Below are 23,378 nucleotides of genomic sequence, written 5' to 3' on the forward strand. Positions count from 1 at the left end.
CAATCAAATCACATACGTTCAAATACAAGAGAGCTAAGCGAGCGAGCAAAATCTCGACATGTTTATTACAACACTCCGATCGTGTGTTAGATTATGACATAATATTCAGAAAATAATTTATTTTTGTTATATATTTCTATAAATAAGATGACTGTAAAATAGGGCATGATGACAATCATGACTTGTGAAGTGCGATGCACTTCTCCTTTTCGTTCAAAACTAATGCTTCCTGTATGATCCTTAAAGGTCAAGTCCACCTCAGAAAAATATTGATTAGAATCAATAGAGAAAAATCAGACAAGCACAATGCTGAAAATTTCACCAAAATCGGATGTAAAATAAGAAAGTTATGACATTTCAAAGTTTCGCTTATTTTTCACAAAATAGTTATATGAACGAGTCAGTTACATTCAAATGAGAGAGTCGATGATGTCACTCACTCACTATTTCTTTTGTTTTTTATTGTTTGAATTATACAATATTTCAATTTTTACGAATTTGACAATTTGGACCTCCTTGCCTGAACCACAAAAATGTTCAAATAATGGAATTCCACGTGTTCAGGGAGGAATAAAACTTTATTTCACATGACAATGACGAGAAAATCAAAATATTTCATATTTCATATAATAAAATACAAAAGAAATAGTGAGTGAGTGATGTCATCAGTTGCCTCATTTGCATACCGACCGAGATGTGCATATAACTGTTTTGTGAAATGAAGCGAAACTTTAAAATTTCATAACTTTCTCATTTTACATCCGATTTTGATGAAATTTTCAGCGTTATGCTTGTTGTATTTTTCTCTTTTTATTCAAATCAAGTTTTTGTTTGGGTGGACTTGTCCTTTAATAGAACTATATACATGCAGTTCACAAACAAACTGGTATCTTTTCACGGGGACCTTTTTTTTTAGATGTATAATACGGGTTATTGTTCAAGGGCCGCTATACTTAATGTAATATAATGGTCGCCAGTCAAAATAATAAATGGGGCTGGCTATATTCGGCATAAAGATTGCTTATCATATTTTGTTGAAAAGTACAGTGAAAGGAACTATTTCAACATATGAATATCATATTTTTTTATATTCATATTTTGAAATAGTTCCTTTCACTGTGCTTTAATGTCGATCTTTTTTTTTTGTTACATCACTTTATTGTCAAAAGTGCAAAGGAAACGAGATTCACATGCTCAATGGTATATTATCTCTTTTTCCTGGAAAAAACATAAATGTGTTACATAAATAGGGGTAAATAATTCGATGATATATAATACTTAGATAGTTAGGTAGGAAGCGATCATTATGGTTTGACTGTTAGACAAGAATTCTTTTACTAGTCTTTTTTTTTAATTCATGGTTCCATCTCTCTTTATCAATATCAAAAAAAAAAATTAAAACTAGTTGTATTCTCGCATCATCATATTATTCTAATTTCACAACACACTTTAGGGGATACAGACTAATTCTAGTGCTAACCGAACCGGGGACTTCCCGATAGTCCGCGGGTTCGATAGTCCGCGGTGTGTGTAAAATTATGATCAGGATATGTTGAATTGAATTGAATTGAATTTATTTTCATACTTCACAAGATAGCAAAATAATAACATAATAAAATTGAGAAATACATTTGATTACATACAAAATACAAAATATAACATGTATAATAGCAGTAAATAAAGTGAAATATGAAGGAACCTGCATAAAAAGCAGAGCTTGTAATGTCTGCAGGTTCCTTAAAGTAATTATGAAATTAGTAATCAAGGAGATCGGACACAAAAAAATAATCAGACTACAAAGGAAAAGCCAAAGATTAGCGGAAAATCGCGGGGTAAAGAATGAGAGGGAAAGTGGACAAATGTGAAATAGAAGGGGGGGGGGTGAGCGAAGAATGAAAAAGTTCAAACTAGGCAGTATACCTTTAAAAAGGTAAAAATCAAATACATTATATATATTCAGCCAGTGCGTCTTAACGGGGTCCATAACTGGACAAAAGAAATGATTTCAGTTTACATTTAAACATACTTAAGGATAAACAGCTAGATATTTCGTTTGGAAGATGATTCCAAAACCTTGGTCCTTCAAATACAATTGTTCTTTGAGCAAATAACGTTCGAGTACGTGGAAGGTGAAATGAGTCCCTTTGGCGGGTTGGATAAGAATGGATGAGGTCGTTTCTTTGAAACAAGGAAGAGAAAATTTCCGGTAGATCATCTTTTGAGAGTTGAAACATGAATGTACCCAAATGAAATTCGTAAAGATCATGAATTTTCAGGATTTTATTTTTTATAAATAATGGATTTGTGTGTGCATAAAAGTCAGATTGGTTAATCAACCTAATAGCCCGCTTTTGTAATTTAAATAACATTTCTAGTACTGTCTTGTTTGTATTACCCCAAGCTAATATACCATAATTTAGTCGTGATGAAATGAGAGTCATATATAAGTTTAATAGTATATAATCAGGAAAAAAGAATTTTAGCTTGCTTAAAATACCGATACTTCTAGAAGTCAATTTACACAAGTAATTAATGTGACACTTCCTAGACAAATCATGATCGATATAGAGCCCAAGAAATTTGGTCGATTCAACCTGTAATAAATTTACATTATCCATGACTACTTGACCAGGTAAACTTTTAAGAGAATTACTAAAAATCATAAAATTGGTTTTCTTAACACTAAGTGACAACTTGTTAGCTCTAATCCAAGACTGAACTGATTGAAGTTCTGTATTTAAAATATTAAGTAGTGTATGTGGGTCACGGTGAGACAGAAAAATATTAGAATCATCAGCAAACAAAATAAATGACAAAATATTGGAAGAATTTTTAAAATCATTAATGTAAAGAATGAAAAGTAAGGGACCAAGGAGTGATCCTTGGGGTACTCCGCAAGATATTGATTTCAAACTAGAATTTATACCTGTATAAGAAACAAATCGTTTTCGAGAACTGAGGTAGCTCCTGAACCAATCCAAGGCCTTCCCACGAATACCATAATGTGATAATTTATATAACAATATATCATGATTGATCGTGTCGAAGGCCTTGGAAAGGTCCAGGAATATACCAACAGTGTGTAGTGACTTATCGACGGCACATGCCACCTTATCAATAAAAGAAAGTAAAGCATGAACAGTAGAATGTTTTTTCCTGAAACCAAACTGAGAATCACATAATATCTGACAGTCGGTTAAAAATTTGATTAAGCGTGAGTACATTATCTTTTCTAGTAACTTTGAAAGGGAAGTGAGAAGTGAAATTGGACGATAGTTGCAAACTTCTCGTTTATCATCGTTTTGAAAACGTATTGTTTTGTTATATATTTATTGTTTTGTCCCCAGTGCTATTCATCACTTTAACGCTCAAATCCGAAGGTCTGTGTCTCGCCCGTAATTAATGAGTGCCCTACTCTTTTGATTGATTGCTATTGATCACGATAGATAACTTTGACATTTCTCATAATTAATTAATAGTAATTAATATATTATATTAATTAGAGATTTTCTTAGAATCAGACACACCTCTCTTACACTTCCCTTACTCTCCATTACAATTGCACTTGCATAAGCTTGATCCATTACTTATCTTGCCGATAACTACAGTACATGTATATCTAAACATGATTATTCTAGAATATGAATTTATTCTTAAACCTGACTTTAACTTTGACTTGTATTTCAAATACTTGTGTATTGTAAATTTTGCGTAAACGATGTATACCTGAGTTAGAATTATTTCCTCATGCTGACATGTTGTCATCATCTTTTGTTTTGTTCTGTGAATATAAACATTGTATCTACATGGTTGTGTGTAAACTATAAAAAAATTCCTTTATGGACAATAAAGTTATTCAATTCAAATCGATTAAATACATATATTACCTTTGTATATTGTATACTCGTGAAATTATGATATTGATATGAATACAGAAATCAAATCAAATGTAATATGTTAGTAATCATTGGGCAATGCTGGAGGAGGTCGTGTTAATGTATTTCTTCTAAAAAAATCCCAACCAGTTATTAACATTGCTTTCCTAATTCAATGCCTTCCCCCCCATGCCTCCTTCTTCTATCTCACTCACTCACTAATAATAATAATAATAATGAGGATGATGATAACAACGGTTTATAATCATATGAAGATTATCATTACAATTTTTCCAACTTGAAACCTGAGAAATATACACGGCATCCGCGGCCGCCTTCCCCCCCCCCCCCACCGGAAAGTTGGGGGATGGTATCTCCCTGCTGTTTACCCCTGTGGTGATCACAATACTCTCAAAAGGAGGTCAATTCTAACTGGGGCGTCGAAGCGCCCGGGCGGTGGGGGCCTTAAACGCATTGTCAACCATATCGTCGTATATTCTGGATTTCCTGATGAAAAAAGTTGTGAGAATTTCAATAAATCAACACCGGATATCATAGAGCGGTTGATTTCAAAATGTTTACAGTGAACTTATTATTTTTTTTCTTTTAAGAGCTATAAATGAGCTCAAATCCGGTATTTTGATTATCCCTTTTATTACCTTTTTTGTTGTTTCTGTATATTCTGTTCTTGTTTAATCACCCCCTCCTTTCTTTTGGTTTTGTATTTTCATGTAGGTTTTTGTTTTAATTTTTTGTGATTTATTATTATTTGTATTGTTTGTATATAATTTGCAGCGCTTCTCTACAAACTAGCCATTGGCTGATCGTGGGATATTGTACCGTGTTGAAATGAAATAAATTAAATCAAATCACATACGTTCAAATACAAGAGAGCTAAGCGAGCGAGCGAAATCTCGACATGTTTATTACAACACTCCGATCGTGTGATAGATTATGACATAATATTCAGAAAATAATATCATATTTTATATATTTCTATAAATAAGATGACTGTAAAATAGGGCATGATGACAATCATGACTTGTGAAGTGCGATGCACTTCTCCTTTTCGTTCAAGACTAATGCTTCCTGTATGATCCTTAAAGGTATTGTTTAACTTTGTGAGCAGCCGATTAAAAAAATTCTCAAACCAAGATGAAACATGTGTACAAGTGCATGTATTATAGAACTAATAAACCCTGAAAACAATCATTATTGAGAATGAAAAGCTAAAACTACAAGGCAAATCCCGATTTTGTAAATAGGCGTCTTATAGACGCTTAAATAGTACACATAAGTGTATGGGATGAAATTAAGATGGTGTTTTCGGTCACTTTATATTTCAATTTTTGAAGCACTAAATAATTATTTTTGAACGCAATTTTTTCTGGGCTTCATTTTTGTAACATATCACAGACACAGGTGACAAGTGTGACCTTCTAGCTCAGATTTTTAAAAAGTCAAACCAATGTTAACCAATAACTTTAATAGAACTATATACAGTTCACAAACAAACTGGTATCTTTTCACGGGGACCTTTTTTTTAAGATGTATAATACGGGTTACTAGTATTGTTCAAGGGCCGCTATACTTAGTGTAGTATAATGGTCGCCAGTCAAAATTATAAATGGGGCTGGCTATATTCGGCATAAAGATTGCTTATCATATTTTGTTGAAAAGTACAGTGAAAGGAACTATTTCAAAATATGAATATCATATTTTTTTATATTCATATTTTGAAATAGTTCCTTTCACTGTGCTTTAATGTCGATCTTTTTTTGTTACATCACTTTATTGTCAAAAGTGCAAAGGAAACGAGATTCACATGCTCAATGGTATATTATCTCTTTTTTCCTGGAAAAAACATAAATGTGTTATATAAATAGGGGTAAATAATTCGATGATATATAATACTTAGATAGTTAGGAAGGAAGCGATCATTATGGTTTGACTGTTAGACAAGAATTCTTTTACTAGTCTTTTTTTTTTAATTCATGGTTCCATCTCTCTTTATCAATATTAATGATTAAGATAAAATATCAAAAAAAATATTAAATACTAGTTGTATTCTCGCATCATCATATTATTCTAATTTCACAACACACTTTTAGGGGATACAGACGGATTCTAGTGCTAACCGAACCGGGGACTTCCCGATAGTCCGCGGGTTCGATAGTCCGCGGTGTGTGTAAAATTATGATCAGGATATATTGAATTGAATTGAATTGAATTTATTTTCATACTTCACAAGATAGCAAAATAATAACATAATAAAATTGAGAAATACATTTGATTACATACAAAATACAAAATATAACATGTATAATAGCAGTAAATAAAGTGAAATATGAAGGAACCTGCATAAAAAGCAGAGCTTGTAATGTCTGCAGGTTCCTTAAAGTAATTATGAAATTAGTAATCAAGGAGATCGGACACAAAAAAATAATCAGACTACAAACTGGTATGATCCTTTATAGAACTACTATACATTTTACAAACAAACTGGTAGCCTGTTACGTGGACTTTTTTATGATGTATAATATGGGTTATTGGGGCAGCTCTACTTAATGTAATATTACGGTCTCCAATAAAAATATTAAATGGAGCTAGCTATATATTTGAAATAAAGAAAATGCTTGATATTCATATTTTGAAATAGTTCCCTTCACTTTATTGTCAAAAGTGCAAAGGGAACGTGATTCACAAGCCCAATGACATATTTTCCCTTTTTCCCTGAAAAAATGTGTTGTATAAATAGGGGTAAATAATTCGATGATATAGTACTTAGATAGGAAGGAAGTGATCATACGGTTGTACGGTTAGACAAGAATTCTTTAAATAGTCTTTTCTTTTATGGAAGGCTTATTCTATCTCTTTTTATCAATATTACTGATTTAGATACAACATAAAAAAGATTAAAACTAATTGTATTCTCGCATTATCATATTCTAATTACACAACACACTTTTTGGGGTTATCTCTTTGGTAGAAGGATTCTAGTGCTATAATTAAACCATGACATGCATGAGAATTTCACCCAATATATTTCATTTGGATATTTTTTAGGATCGATGTCAGGATGGAATTAGTGTAATAGGAAGAAGAAATCTCATTAAAAAGGTCTTAACCATATGTAGCCCCCCCCCCCCACCCCTCGACATGCAAAAAAAAAAGAATGTTAAATTCCATCCTTCGTTCATCTCACTTTAGAAAGATTATCAAAAAAAGATGCCTGTACAGCCGTATACCTAGATAGTAAACATAATTTAACTGAGAGAAAAGGTGATATCCCATGTTTGTATTTGTCGTTTTATTTCAACAGGGCATCCCTTTCAGTTATTAAAACTGATCGACCAAGGGGCCCTGTATCAACTGAAATAAGAACATAAAAAAACAATAATACATAGAACTACAACGATGAACATAAATGAACATATAGCATGACAGTAAAATGAGGTGAAAATCACCGAGAAACTATCAAACAAAGTACGGTATTCACCCCTATTTAAACGCCGGCTACTCTAGATTTTCACTTTGTATGAATGGATAAATAATCTTTACTTGAATCTGGAACATTTTCTTGCAACAGTTACTTGTTTTAAAGACGTACAACTTGACGTAAGAAAGTGTTATAAAGGAATTATGCTTATTCATCGATCTGGTTCATACATTACCAGTAAATCATAAAACATATGATAATCGAATCAAAGCCTATGGTTCATTTAAAAATCTTTAAATTTTAATAATAATAAAATTATTTACACGTTGCTATATTAATAAATCATTTTAATTAAAACTTTGTCTAATTGCAACATTTCAATTCCTTTGCGCGTATCATCTGATATGTCAAATTCTCAGTTCATTTTCTTGTCGCTTTATATTTAGAAGTTGTCATTTCAGAATAATAGTACAGTTAAAGGCCAAGTCCACCCTAGGAGCCAGTTGATTTTAATAAGAAGAACAGAAAAATAAAGCAAGCGAAATGTCAAAGAATCTTATCGAAATCGGCACAACACAGGACGGTATGCAAATGAAGGAATCGACGATGTTACTCACTCATTAATTCTTTTGCATTTCATTTACACGAATTTTCAAAAATGAGTGTTTGAGTAATCTTTTCACTATCTGTCATGATTTAAACAGTAGCTCGCCTAAAGCCAGGTAAATTATACTGATTTTACTGTCTTAGTGCGTTTGGAGCTTCCTGATAAAGAGGTATAAGCAAATATTCTAACTTAAAATGATAAAGATTTTTATTGTTCAAAAGGGAGTCAACTGTAATGAAAGGTAACTGCGTGACTGAAAATAGAAGACATGATGATAGGAAATAATCTAATTAGACCAAATGGCTATTACAGAAACAGGTTTGCGGAAATATTATGTGACCAAATATAAATGATCAAAACGAGAAGCAAACCACCTCTTGTTCTTCATATCAATTCAAATATTTGGAAAATGGCACTATACCATATTTTACTGAACCTTAATCTAAACTAATTTTTAATCGACGGTTATTTTGAAATAATTTTTCTTTTATAGAGTCTGTGAAATTCGCTGCCCATACATTCTCTACATGTAGAAAGATAGAAAGATTGATGAGAGGAACAAGATGACAGACATTGTGGTCTTAACTCCAGATGAGCCATCGTTATTGTCGTCAACACCACTCTGGTCACCACCGACTTCGGCGAAGTAAAAACGAATCTGATCACCGTCAGAAAGTTGGATCATCGAGAGATCTGAGGAATGTATCAAGTTGTTTTACACATTATTAATGATTAATGGTGACGGTTAGTGATGATGGTGATGATGAAGAAGAAGAAGAAGAAGAAGAAGAAGTGGAACAAGAAGAATGAGAAGAAGAAGAAGAAGAAGATGATGAGAAGAAAGAAGAAGAAGAAGATGATGATGATGATGACGATGATGATGATAGTGGTTGTGGTGGCGATGATGATGATGGTGGTGGTTGTGGTGGCGATAATGATGATGATGGTGGTGGTGGCAGTGATGATGATGACGATGATAATGATGATGATGATGATGTTGATAGTGGTAGTGATGATGGTGGTGGTAGTGGTGGTGATGATGATGATGATGATGATGGTGGTGGTAGTGATGATGGTGATGATGAAGGTGGTGGTGGTGGTGATGATGATGATGACGACGATGAAGATGGTGGTGGTGGTTGTGGTTGTAATGAGGATGATGCTCATCTTTAAAAATAATGAATACCTTATTTGTCTGTAAGGAGCATAAGTGTAAACCACTTGCCCCCGGCAGAACCGTGCTCTCAAAAATCATCATCTTATAAATGACGATTGATCAGAATTGGACATTAAACGGGTTCATCAATGAATGTGACATGTTCTCATAAAATGCCAATAGAGAATTTGTAGTATGAAAACATGATCCAAAATGCAAGGAGATATGATTTGAATATTCTGATAATCCAGAAGAAGTGTAAGCGTTAAAAGAATGTGTTTCTCACCCCTTGGGAGTGTCATGTTGGTCCTAACATTGAACGGTGTCCATTCGTATCCATCTTCATTGGTTAAATTGTTTAATGTCATCACGCTCATGGTAGAAGAATCTAATACAACACTTTGACATCAAAGAAAAGAAAAGAAATTATTGTTTGGCGTGCAAGATTCAATAATTTCACCCCAATCTTTCAAACTAATCAAAACAAAAACACTATTTATGCATGTCAAGCTTTGTTCTTGTCTATACCGTTCAATTTCAGTTTATTCCTTTTTTAAGTTTCATTTAATGGGTGAAAAAATTGCGTTTTACGATTTGAATGTCCATGCCTGGTTGTCTCCGTGCTTGTCCGACATTAAAGAGATAACTTAGAGAAATCAGGGGGGATGCAACCTCGATGTCTGCTAAAAATAGTGAGGGTGCAAGATATGGCAGATGCAGCAAAAGTACTAAAAAGATATGAGCGAGCGGAGCGAGCGAACAAAACTTGGGACCTTTTGATACAAAAATCTCATTTTTGAATAGATTTTGTAATAATATTCAGAGAATGGTATTCCCCTCTCCCTTTCCTTTTCTTTCTTTTTCTTTCTATTCCTTTTTTTTTCTTGCCCCCCTCCCATCTGTATGCCAGCGTCTACCACGGTTGTCATGATAAGCCAGTTTGTAGTTCCACTCTGCGCATGATCAGAGGAAGGTCATTGGTACTAAAGTGACATGGTGGTTTAAAATTTAATGAGATAAGCACCAACTTAGATGTCTTGATTATTCATATATTCTTTTGCATTGTGTTTGTCATTTTTATCCACAAAAAACAACAACAATGCGTCCACGAACGACTGGTATTTCACAGTTTGCCAAGTCATTGTACAACATGCTATAACATGCATTCAAAGGAGAAATGTAACAATACCTTCACAGAGTCTTCATTTGTGTGCTATTCTAGTCACCTGGTCTATTCAATTTTTCATACTGCTATGTAGGGCATGCTTACGTAATATCTTGCTTTGAAATCTGTCTATCATAATGAAAAAATTGAAAGGTCATTTTACCAAAATTGTCACACGAGGGCCTATATTCATACTCGCCACATTTACATAAAAGGATGATTACCGGATGTCCAATGGGACCTGATCGTTGACCATCTGCATGACGTCATACAATGTTGACTGTGGTTGGTCATAGAGGACCAGTTGATTGCATACGGGTTTGAAATTGGTTCCCTCACTCACATCCTCCGTGTTCTCATCTGAGATGGTGATGAATGTACTGAGTAACATCAGGGGCACGTTAGCTGGGATGTTGGGTGCACTCAAACATAGCCCTGAACATTAGGAGTATTATAAACGATGATCATATATCTCTCTCTCTCTCAACCCAGGTGAGGTGAATGGGTACCCGCGGTAGGAAGAAATTCCTTGAATGCTTGAGCGCCTAGGCAGCCCAGCTAAAGCCGAAGTAAATAATAGCAGGGCACGCTGGGAGAACAGTTTTCAGAACTGACGGTGGCTTCCCTTGGTAAATATACCTATATTATTATTATTATTATTATTATTCAAATATGAATATCTTTCAAATAACACCGTTAGTCTACCTTTGGCACTTCGTACACAAGAATGCCATTTCGGAATTAGGCCTATAGAGTTCTCAAACAACATCGCTCGTGACCTTTCCTCTTTCAATTTAAAGAAGATTTTATGTATAAAGCTTTCCGGTATACCAAAGTACCATATTAACTCTCATAAATATATATATATATATATATTTATATATATATATATATATATATATATATATTTATTTATATACATGTATATATATATATGGTTTGAAGTTTGTTTACAATCAAATGTCAATCAAAAGAGAATGAATGTTTAACTGAATTGAAATTGAATGTAGGTTGCGTTATTTTAAAATTGGGGAATCTTTGATTGGCTATCATCTGACCCGTTGCAAAGGAGGAATACATGGCTGAACATTTTGCTGTTATTCTTTAAATGGGATAACAAATATAATTCAAAATAACATATTCATGCTCATTTCAGTGGTTTAAAAAGCACTATATATGTTCGAGCCATTATCTGCCACCATCCCAATCAAGAAAATAATCAATTCTCTTTTTCAGTTTCAATGTATTGCAGTCGTTGTACACTGTTAGAAAATTTATCCTTAAAATAAAAGAAGTTCCTGCAGCAGTGTCTCGAAAACACTTGTAATCTTACCAGATTGCGTAATCTTACATTATTATCATGTAAAATTACAGGAAATTGGTATTTGGTGTATGGAACCTTACAAATTTCGTTTAATAAAACACCCTTTTCCCCTTTTTAAACATAATTATCTGTTCTGTTAAATTGCAGAAAAATTCCTGTTTTATGAATTTACAGAATGATTCTGTTATTGCTTTCTGCAAAATCTTCTCTTTTTTTTCTGTAAAATCCGGTTTTTTTTAACAGAGTATAAATTATACCTGTATAGTTGGCGATAGTGTGATCGCTTGAATTGGATGTAGCAGTTGACATGTAATTAAAGATGTATGAGTCTCCATCTTCAAGTTCGATTCCATCAACACCTGTAAAATAGAAGAAAGGGAAAAGGGAAGATAATTAGGATTATCCTGATGCATAAAAGTTACCATAGCTTTACCTTGCAATGGTAACTTGCATGGAATCCTTGATTTTTATTGGCTGTTGAGCATCGTTACCATGGTAGTTACCATTGGATGACAAAGTTACCATAAGATAACTCTTATGCAACGGGGCCTATAGGGCTCGAACCTCAAAGCTCTATATGATTTTGTAACTTTCCCACGTAGCTTGGATTACAGGTGCACGCACGATACAACGCCCAGTTAAAGGTCAAGTCCACCCCACAAAAAAAAATGATTAGAATAAAAATAATAAAATCAAACAAGCATAACGCTGAAAATTCCATCAAAATCGGGTGTAAAATAAGAAAGTTATGAAAATTCAAAGTTTTGCTTATTTTTCACAAAACAATTTTTGCACAAATCGGTGACAAACATGAGACAGTCGATGATGTCCTTCATTCACTATTTCTTTTGTTTTTTATTGCTTGAATTATACAATATTTAGATTTTGGCAGATTAAAGAATAAGGACCAACTTGACTGAACCATATCATTTTAAAACATTGGTAATTCCACATGTCGAGGGAAGAATTTTTGTTTCTCATAACAATGAGGAAAAAACTAGAATATTTTATATTTCATATAATAAAAAAAGAAATAGTGAGTGGGTGACGTCATCAGTCTCCTCATTTGCATACCGACTAGTGCATAATATCTGTTTTGATGTCATAACTTTCTTAGTTTTGATCCGATTTTGATGAAATTGTCAGTGTTGGAGTTTTCTCTATTTAACTTTTTGTTGGGGTGAATTTGTCCTTTAAATATATATAAGTCGCGTTATAATTGGCATATACTTGTTAATTAGATTTGTTGTTTCTGAAAGAGCATTTTTGTACACCCTGATTTATATATGAACAGATCCGCGGTTGTCACTGATTTGTATATTAAAGGAAAAGTCCACCCCAACAAAAAGTTAGTTTGGATAAAAAAGAGAAATATTAAAGAAGCATAACACTGAAAATTTCATCAAAATCTAATTTCGCTCAATTTCACAAAACAGTTTATGCAGATCCATATTGGTATGCAAATGAGGAGACTGATGACATCATCCACTCACTATTTCTTTTGTATTTCATTACATGGAAATGAAATATTATAATTTCCCCTCATTGTCATGTGAAACAAAGTTTTAGTCCTTCCTGAACATATGTATATATCATTGTTTTAACATTTTGTGGTTCAAACAAGAGGGTCCTTATTGTTGAATCTTTAAAAATTGAAATATTGTATGATTCAAACAATAAAAACTAAATAAATAGTGAATGAGGGACATCATCGACTCTGTCATTTGCATATTACTGAGTTGTGCATAGAACTGTTTTTTTTTTATGAGCGAAACTTTAAATTGTCATAACTTTCTTATTTTTCATCCGATTGTGATGAAATTTTCAGTGTTATGCTTGTTTAATTTTTCTCTTTTTATTTTATTCAACTGTTTTTCTATTGTGGACTTAACCCTTATTGTATTGACATTGCGGTTTCTCACCTGTAGGTGTCGCTATTCCTTCCCCGTCGAAGATTGCCCAGAAATAGTCTGCATTGCCTGCAACGCCATTAATGGTCGTAATGAAGTGACCGTACATAGGATTCAAAGACGCCTCGAAACTATATATAGTAATGAAAATGAGAATCAGATATAGAATTCCTAAGTGATGACGTCACATTTTCAATTTATCTATTACAAATATAAGATTATGACCGCATGGATGCCTAATTAGCCCATTAATTATTGAAGTCAATGTACACTGGCCAGTGGAAAATTGCCAATTCGTGTACTGCCAACTCGTCCACTCACCACATGGTCTACTTTCATTTAGTCTAATGCCACTCCGTCCATCAACATTTCGTCTAACAGCCATTTCGTACAATAACCACTTGGTCAAAATCATCACTTCATCTAATTACCATTTCGTATATGACCATTTCGTCTCATAATCAGTTGGTCTAATATCAATTTCGTTTTCATTCATTTTGCACAATAAACACTTAGTCCAATGAGACCAAATGGTATATGGACTTAATGGTTATTGGACCAACTGGTTATTAGACGAAATGGTGAGTGGACGCATTGGCAATTAGACCATGTAGATAGTGGATGAACTGATGGTAGACCAAATGATAGTAGACGAGTTGGCAATTGGACGAATTGAAAGTAAACCCTGGCCAGTTTGGTCAGTGGGTCGGGCCCAGTTGAACCGCTAAATGCTTTTCATCATGCCCCTCCGTGATAATATTGAAAAGACTAACTGCAAAATCTGTTTTTATTACGCAACACTTGGGTATTCTATTTATTTAAAACGAAAATGAAGGAAGAGCGAGGAACAGTGATGCATTAATCTGTGGTCCAAAAGGCCAGTGTTAAGGCCACCGCACACCTCAGGGGCCGCGGGGGGGGGGGGCTTCAGCCCCCCACTTTTTTCAAAGACCGTATACAAAAACGTAAAAACGATTATGATTGTGATTTTTTGCATGGTCAGCCCCCCCCCCCCACTTTGAAAACCGTTCCGCGGCCCCTGCATCTTACGATTGGTCTGCGACCCAACTTTTAAATAGAACGTAGTAGAATTTGATGCTAATGTTGAGACATGGAACATCTTACTGTGTAATTTTCTAAATCATCGTACGAATACATACCTTCAAATATATGACTATATGCTACCATGTTTATAATAAAAAAGTGAATGTAATATCTAGTCGTAATGACGTCATTACCATGGGTGTCGATCACGGGGGGGATGGGGGGATATATCCCCCCCCCCAATATTTCAAGTGGGGGGGATGGCCTGTATTATCATCCCCCCCAATAATTCAGGGTAGAAAAATTGTAATAATGATGATGAAAAAATGAAAAGTTTGATAATGATGATTATAGTATGCCATCAATCAGTTTGTTTCCCTCGCAATATTGTTATTAAATAAAAACATTCTTTTCCAGGGCTTTTAAACAGATGGGTGGAGGTTCAAGATGAAAAAGAATGAAATGTTTATGTACCGGTATATGATATTTTTTAAACACATGACTTAAAAGGACCCCGACGAAAAAAAACTTTTGTTGATTGGGTGTTCCATCCCACCAGTGGTGAATAAATTAATTTTAAGAAATCAATAAATTCAAAAGGGTGGAAAAAAAAACGGGTGGAAAATGGTGGCAAGATAAACAGGGAAACCTCCATGGACGTAAATCCTAGAGGGGTAGATCTTGAAAAAGTACAAAAAACTTTTCTCAGATTTACCCCTCCCCACATCCAAGTGCATGATGTTTGTCCCATTTAATCTACAACCCTTTTGAATATTAAACATTTTATCATGTGACCCCATCAGATACCTCTCATGAAAATATTGAGGTTCAGTGAGCTCAATATAATATGATCATATTTTTACAATGCCCATCCAATCGGCTGACAAAAAAAAAACGAGGAAAAGGAGAAAATGAGGGAGAGAGGAAGGGAATGTAATGGGAAAGAAGAAATTATTGTTCATTATGATGTTAGATTATACTATAATTCTGTTATATTACATAAGACGCATTTTTCATAACTTTATGAAACATAATTTTATTAGGGCCCATGTCTTCATTGTTCCTGGTGCTCACATTGTCTGTTTAACTTTAACGAGATATATAATCCTGTGGCACAAAAACCTCCTGTTTTCAATATACTTCCTCGCACTTCGAATTATTATTTTATATGCAATAGTATGCTTCTTTTCATGACTACTCAAAGTGATTGCCACATTTTAAGGTCTTAATATAAAACATTTCTTGTCCGTGCTTATGTTCGCATTAGTGAGATATGTCTGCTCTCCATGAATTCCTAGAATCAGTCCTTAAAATGTCCCTTTTTCTGATCTCAATATCAAAACTTTTCAGATCGCGCTTCGCGCTCGCATCATTTGGTTAATGAAATACGTATGGTCTTAGTGAATTCCTACAAACAAGCTTTAGAATGCCCCTTTTCAGGTCTGAATTTCCTAAATTTTCAGCTCGCGCTTCGCGCTTGCAATATTTGATTATTGAGATGCGTATGTTAATAATCATGATTACAATGACTTCAAGTGCTTCATGTGTAATTCTAACAAAATCAGCAAGCGCTTAGCACTCGCATTAGATGACTGTGGTGAGATATGTAGTGGATTCCTTAAATATAGTCCTTAAAATCTCCGTTTGGGGTCAATATATACAAAAATTTCAGCTCGCGCTTCGCGCTCGTATTGTTTAGCGAGACAGGTAAGTATCATGATTACAAAAAGTTGATTATAATGTCCCTTTTTACGTCCGAATATCAAAAATGTTAAGCTCGCGCTTCGTGCTCGCATTATTTCATCAGTGAGATACATATCTGTTTAATATATGGCACTGTCCTTAAAGTGTGTCTATTAGGTCAGTATACCTGGCAACTGATCGCGCTTCGCGTGCTCACTAAGTGACTCAAAATTTTTGCTGGTGCCCCCCAATGCCATGACCCACGGTACGCCACTGGGCTTACTTGTAACACAAATTGAATTTTGTGATTTTAGTGGGGGTAATATTGAAAGATCCACATCCACAAGAATATTTGTGTCAATCATCCCCCCCAACCAAGAATACCGATCGACACCCATGGTCATTACAATCCTACGATTAGCTACAATTTGAAACTTAATTTGACCTTTACTCCAAAATAAAGGCTTGCAATCATCCCAAACTGTTATATTAGTATTATTTCAGCTATTTTGAACCTAAAATAAAAAGATACTTTTCATTCAAATTTTCAGAAAATGAGCAAAATGTGATTTGTTCCAAATGGGATCGTGGACCAGTCGTAAGGTGTGCAGTGGCCTTAAGGAATAATCCATATCACACTATATAATATCGTTACCCCTCCCCCCCCCCCTGCTTCTCCCCTTTCATCTATATCTCTCATTCCCATCCGCATAACATATTTGATTTAATTCTGGTTTGGCTTACGTGAAGTTATCCCCTTGTTGTTGATTAGCTGCAAGCATGCCTTGCCAGAGGTTTGCCCCATCTGGCACCTGGTATTGCATCATGCAGATAGTAGATTCATTGACGCTGTTATCCACAGAGATAAAGTTGGTTATCTGAGCAACCTCACCGTCAGGAAGGGCGGCGCACTCTTCTGAAAATTCCAGAAATAAACTTGACAATTAAACGTGAAAAGTAAAAAAAAAAAAAAAAACAGAACGTATAAAACAACCGATCTTTCATAATAATAACGTTTTATTTACCCAGGGTAGCCACTTCAATCATAAGACTGCTCTTCCAGCGGGCCCTGCATTACATGATATGTTATTATTACCCTTCTCCAGTCTAAATGCTGAGCGCAAAGCAAGAAGGCGGGAGGTCCAATTTTTATAAGTCTTTGGTATGACTCGGCCAGGGATCGAACCCACGACCTCCCGTTCATGAGGCGGACGCTCTACCACCGAGCCAACATGACCGGTTGGAAGGCATACACACAATGTTATGTATGTAGATGCAGCCTATAAACCGATTCTCTTTCTCTGATAATAAAAATTGATAATAATGAATATGATATAAATAATAAAAAGAGCATTCATATAATACAATTAATTATTATTTGATCAGTACCAATAAGAGTTAATTGATAAAAATATTAAAAATAATAAGCAACAAAGAAATGAAAGCAATAACATGAAAAGAAACGGGTTTCGGTAGTCCTTACAAAGGAAAGACAACTAAAACACCCGGACAGTTACCAGGGGAGAAGATAGCAAAACAGCAAACAAGTACAATGGGGGAGGGGCAGAATAATACGTTTGTTGGCTCTGTACCGTCAGTTTTCCCCCATTTACAATAGTGGGTGCCCCCCCCCCCCCCCATCGGCTGGCAAAAAAAACCCCGGAGGAAATGAGAAAGAAAAGGAGAAAGACAGAGAAACGTAGTGTGGGAAGAAGAAATTATATCATTATTATGCTATATTATATTATGTTATATTATATCATATTATGATATATTATATTGTATTGTATTATATTATTATTATGTTATATTATATTATATTATATTATATTATATTATATTATATTATATTATATTATATTATATTATATTATATTATATTATATTATATTATATTATATTATATTATATTATATTATATTATATTATATTATATTATATCATACTATACTAAATTATATTATATTATATTATATTATATTATATTATATTATATTATATTATATTATATTATATTATATTATATTATATTATATTATATTATATTATATTATATTATATTGTATTATATTATATTATATTATATTATATTATATTATATTATATTATATTATATTATATTATATTGTATTATATTATATTATATTATATTATAATATTATATTATATTATATCAAACTGTGTTCATACCTTAATGAAACATAATTTGCTTAGGGCCTATGTGTTCATCATCCCTGGTGCTCGCAGTTCGAGTTACTGTATTACTGTTTAATGCAGTGACATATGCTTCTTTTTAAAGTGATTGCCCCCTTTTTAGGGTCTCAAATATATAACACTTCCAGCCCGTGCTTACGAACGCATTAGTGGATCGGTGACTTATGTCTGCTCTTCATGAATTCCTAAAAACCGTCCTTAAAATGTCCCTTTTCTGGTCTGAATATCAAAACTTTTCAGCTCGCGCTTCGCGCACACATAATTTGGTTAATGAAATACGTATGGACTTAGTGAATTTTTACAAACAAGCCTTAGAATTCCCCTATTTAGGTCTGAATTTCAAAAATTTTCAGCTCGCGCTTCGCGTCACAATATTTGATTAGTAAGATACGTATCATGGTCATGATTACAATGACTACAAAAGTGCTTCAGGTGTTTCGGTGTAATTCTAACAAAAAATCATGAGATGACTATGGTGAAATAGGCCTATGTATGCTCTTCATGAATTGCCCCCCCCCTAAAATAGTCCTTAAAATGTCCCTGTTTTGGGTTCAATATATATTTTAAAAAATGAGCTCGCGCTTCGCGCTAGCACTGTTTATTTAGTGAGACAGGTACGTAAATATTTGCTTATAATGTCCCTTTTTTAGGTCTGAATATAAAAATTTTCAGCTCGCCCTTCGCGCTCCCATTATTTGATCAGTGAGATACATATCCGTTTAATGGCACAATCCTTAGAATGTCTCTATTAGGTCAGTATAAAAATTGAGCGCGCTTCGCGCGCCCACTAAGTGACCCATGCCGTGACCCACGGTACGCCACTGACAATAGGGCATTTTTTAAGGATATCAGTTGAATGGCAATTTTGTTTTTAACCACATACACAATAATCATATTTAAACGTTTTTCGACCGCAAGGACTGATTCATGATTGTGATCAAAACAATACTCTGGCATTGCATATTATCGGTTGCCATGCGGAAAATAAACATTAATAGCAAAACAAAGGAGAGAATCAAATAATTAGTTTTGCTTTCATTTTGACCATGGCACTTAAAAGTGGGTGAGTCGGCCTTAAATTGCGGATCTAAAATCTGCTGGTTATTTTAACAACCGTATTTAAGTATAATCGGATATCAACACAATTTTTGTCACAAAACTAATACATAAACAATAATCCATATCAATTATGAAAAATGAAAATTTGTCTAAGTGTAACATTTTTTTCTATGCGAATAATTGATTCCTTAAAAAAACAGAATCACTCAATGCAGTAAAGTAAGAAATTACACTTCCCGTGAATTTTTGTTCTTTTAGATTTGTTTGCATTAACTTTTCTTTATCATAATAAGATTTTATTTCTGATACATGTGTTCAAAACCAGCAAACAGTGTGTCACCCCAAGGCTGCGTGTATATACACAGTACAATATTTCTAAAATTCCTTAACGCGTGTATTGTCTTTTGTCTCTGAATTTCACAATCCTGTATATAAGATTTTTTTTTGCCCCTTTCGTTATCTTCATGTATTCCTTTACGTATATTTTTTCTATCCTAACTTTTTGAGGGGTTCACATTTTACAAGCTTTGCTTTTCAGTGGACCCCTCCATTCTTCTCATGATATATGATTATATTGATTTAATTATATTTAATTATATTGATTATATTGATTTAAATTTGACATGCATGTTAATTTATATTTGAATCACTTATTGAATATGTATATTATTTATTCAATGTTGAATTTTGTTCATGCTTTTATTTGAATTGAATTGATTTATCATGTAATTATTTGTATTATGTTGAAGAATGAAAATAAATTGAATTGAATTGAATTGAAGATATAAACCCAAATGTAAGAGCGAAGTGCATGTTTTATAAACATCTACAGGACATCCCAACCCATGAAAGTGAAATGTGATAAGTTGTTACTAGTAATTACGAGCTTGATATCCTGAAAGAGAATCTCCTTAACTTCCTGTTGGTTTCCGACTACAGTTTTGTGAAAGAATCCATAGAAAATTTTAAATGCCCACCACCATTTTTTGAAAGTTTTACAGCGATTTGATTTCAATTGAATATAGTTTCTCATGTCTTGATGCAACGCCCTAATTACCATCTAAATGATCATATAGTTCCTATACAGGCCCTATATTCTTCTTTATATTTGCGTTTTTACTGAAATATAAAATCGCAATATTTACAAAGGATTTATGGCAGTGTATCCTATTGCCGGACACCTTTATTTCAGTGCTTTAAAAACGACAACTAGAGGAAATACAATCAAGAAAAAGTCGCACTGGCTATTCCAAATATTATGAAAATTATGAATATGGTAAAATTATTTTATATTTACCAACCATTTTCTTTGCATCGCACTTGCCGCATACCCCTCCACGAAAAACAGTTATTTTCGTGCGTGACAAATTACATCATGATTCCGGACGCGCGCCGGACGGGTAAAGATATTCTTGATTATAATGATGTTAGAACAAATTTGTGTGATTTTTATTCTTATAACATATCATGAGTAAATTCTAAGTTTTTGTTTGCTGTTTTTATATCGATTCTGAGCAGATGTCGGTAATAAATTCGTGTTTGATAACTTATTTTATTTTTTCTTGTTAGCTGCATGTTTCATGGAACTTTCCAATATTATGCTCGTTCGTATCGTGACGCTCATCAAGTTCTATCGATGCGCTGCCGATCGTCGACGGCTCTATACTCACGGTAAACCTCGCGCAAGGGTACCTTGAGAACTAGCCGTCGACGATCAACCACAATACACCACACCTCATCATTCGATCGAAGGAGTGGACGAGATTGAAACTTTTCGGCAGATCAGACCCATATTTCCGTTAGAAAATATATCAATTGTTAATGCAAAACTATGTTATTTGATATTTTAAGCATTTTCTGTCATTTTAGAGATAAATAAGGTAAAGGTTGGATTTTTTCGCCTTGTTTTTGCAATCCTGTTCTATTATTTATTTATTATTATTTATTTATTTTCTTTTATTTATTTTATACTGCAGGGTAGGCCTGTTCAGTTCTTAAAACTGCTTTACAAAGGCGCCCTGCAGTTTAAAACACACGTCAAGATAACTATGAACAACAACAACAACAACAAACAACATCAAAAATACAAAATATCTAACATCAGAAACAATTAACACCAAAATATAGAGTGGGAAGTGACAATTTAAACATACATAGCATTGTAAATCAATGGAATATCATTTCGCTCTTTCTGTGAAATTGAATTGTGGAAGTCTTACGGTACGAATTGGAAATTGTTTTCGTACGCAGTAATATGAGCGTCCGGAATCATGATAGTGTCTGGTAATACAATACGCCAATATACATGATAAAAACCATATCGGCCTTAAAAAAAAAAATTTATGGCCCTAATAATTTTTGGTTTAATGATAATGCTGGATTAAGTGAATGCATGCTAGAATATGTACACATGCCTATGATATCTTCTTCTTCTTAAAATGCTAATGAAGATATACTATGGGTAGGTTATCAGACTTTGAAGATCGGACAAGGTTCGAGAGGTATGACATAATTGTGATATACAGTCCAGGAGGTGGGGAGTCGGGAGTCACACCGCGCCACACACTAATATTCCACGCGATTCCACAAAGTCAATTTTTTAACCTCTAATGGTGTACAAACTTTAAACAATGGACCCAAAAGATGTTTGTGTCAATCGTGTGATACTACTTGGTCAAATTTTTGCCCCAAATGTCGTATCTAAGGAACCAATTAAAATTGGAATGATGATCAAAATCTGCATTAGATATACCAAAACACTGAGATGTTATGATCCCCTAATGTCGAAAACTGGGTACAATTTAATACCGTAACGTCGAACGAAGATGAAAAACACCCCTCCTTTTTTCCCTTTTCTTTAAAGAAAACATCGACGCCGCTTTCAGGCTAAAATAAGACCCTTTTTTGGGGGGGTATGGACGCGCTTGTGTAGCACGTAATGTAATAAGAGAATCCCCACCCCCCCCCCTCCCCCGTAATACAATGAACAGGATCAAGAGAAAAGTAAGTTAGTGATGGTATGATTTTAAGGAATTGTAAATTGCAAAATGCAAAGATCTGCTAATTATGAAAATGCAAATATATTGATTAAATAATCTGACACTCACCGCCTAGGCATTCATTGGAAAGAATACCGACAATACAAATCACTGAAATACATTTCATTAAAGACATTCTGATCAACTTGAGACTGGAGAAGTAACAGCAGAAATCAATAGCAAACTGAGAACAGAAGCTTAGTAATTACTAGACCGTTTTATGTCACGCACCCTTCTTGTGCAATTTATTTACTGTTTCACTTCCTTAAGTGATGCAGGATTTATAGTGTCCTATTCAGGGCGGAGTCAGGGTTTTTTATAAGGAGGGGTGTGCATTTGTAATGCGAATGTGACTTGATCTATATTTCTTATACTGAAAATGGGTATTTTCAGAATATTATAATATAGTTCCATGCATGACTCATCACACTTTTCGATAATTTGTTTGTTTTTTCTTTCTTCTTCCTTTTTATTAGTTTTTATCGTTTAAAATCACAATGGGTGATCGTTTGAGCCTTCCCCGTAGCACCGCCTCTGTTTATGTTGTCACCTAGGCAGGGTTTGTTAATCGACCAATCAAGAGGCTTAGAGAGCGTCACATGATTTCACACAAAACCACATTCATTTCCGACAAACATTAACAAACTATTTAGATGGAGTTATTCTTACCATCTTTCATTTTTTGTGCTTGTTATGATGTCAGCGATATATCAATATGACGATTGTAATTTTTACGTGTGTTTGCCAATGTTGGTCTAGTGAAACTAACATGATGACTTGGAAACGAACTGGACATTATCTGAGGATGAATTGAAAGGTCTCATTGGTTTATGGAAGAAGTAATTTATACCTCTTAGTGCAACT

General features: G+C 33.9%; 1 protein-coding gene across 1 annotated transcript; it reads right to left on the reverse strand.

Moving 5' to 3' along the window:
* Positions 1-6,090: 6,090 nt before the first annotated feature.
* On the reverse strand, positions 6,091-22,773 carry LOC129277499 (uncharacterized). Its single transcript, XM_064110263.1, has 7 exons — positions 22,584-22,773; positions 16,948-17,119; positions 13,489-13,607; positions 11,824-11,925; positions 10,467-10,677; positions 9,364-9,476; positions 6,091-8,614 (listed from the first exon to the last, which is right to left on the reverse strand). The coding sequence occupies exons 1-7, from the start codon at positions 22,648-22,650 to the stop codon at positions 8,445-8,447; spliced, it is 954 nt and encodes a 317-aa protein (XP_063966333.1). The 5' UTR covers positions 22,651-22,773; the 3' UTR covers positions 6,091-8,444.
* Between the last annotated feature and the right edge of the window lie 605 nt (positions 22,774-23,378).

This window comes from Lytechinus pictus, chromosome 15, assembly GCF_037042905.1.
Source record: "Lytechinus pictus isolate F3 Inbred chromosome 15, Lp3.0, whole genome shotgun sequence".
NCBI lineage: Eukaryota > Metazoa > Echinodermata > Echinoidea > Temnopleuroida > Toxopneustidae > Lytechinus > Lytechinus pictus.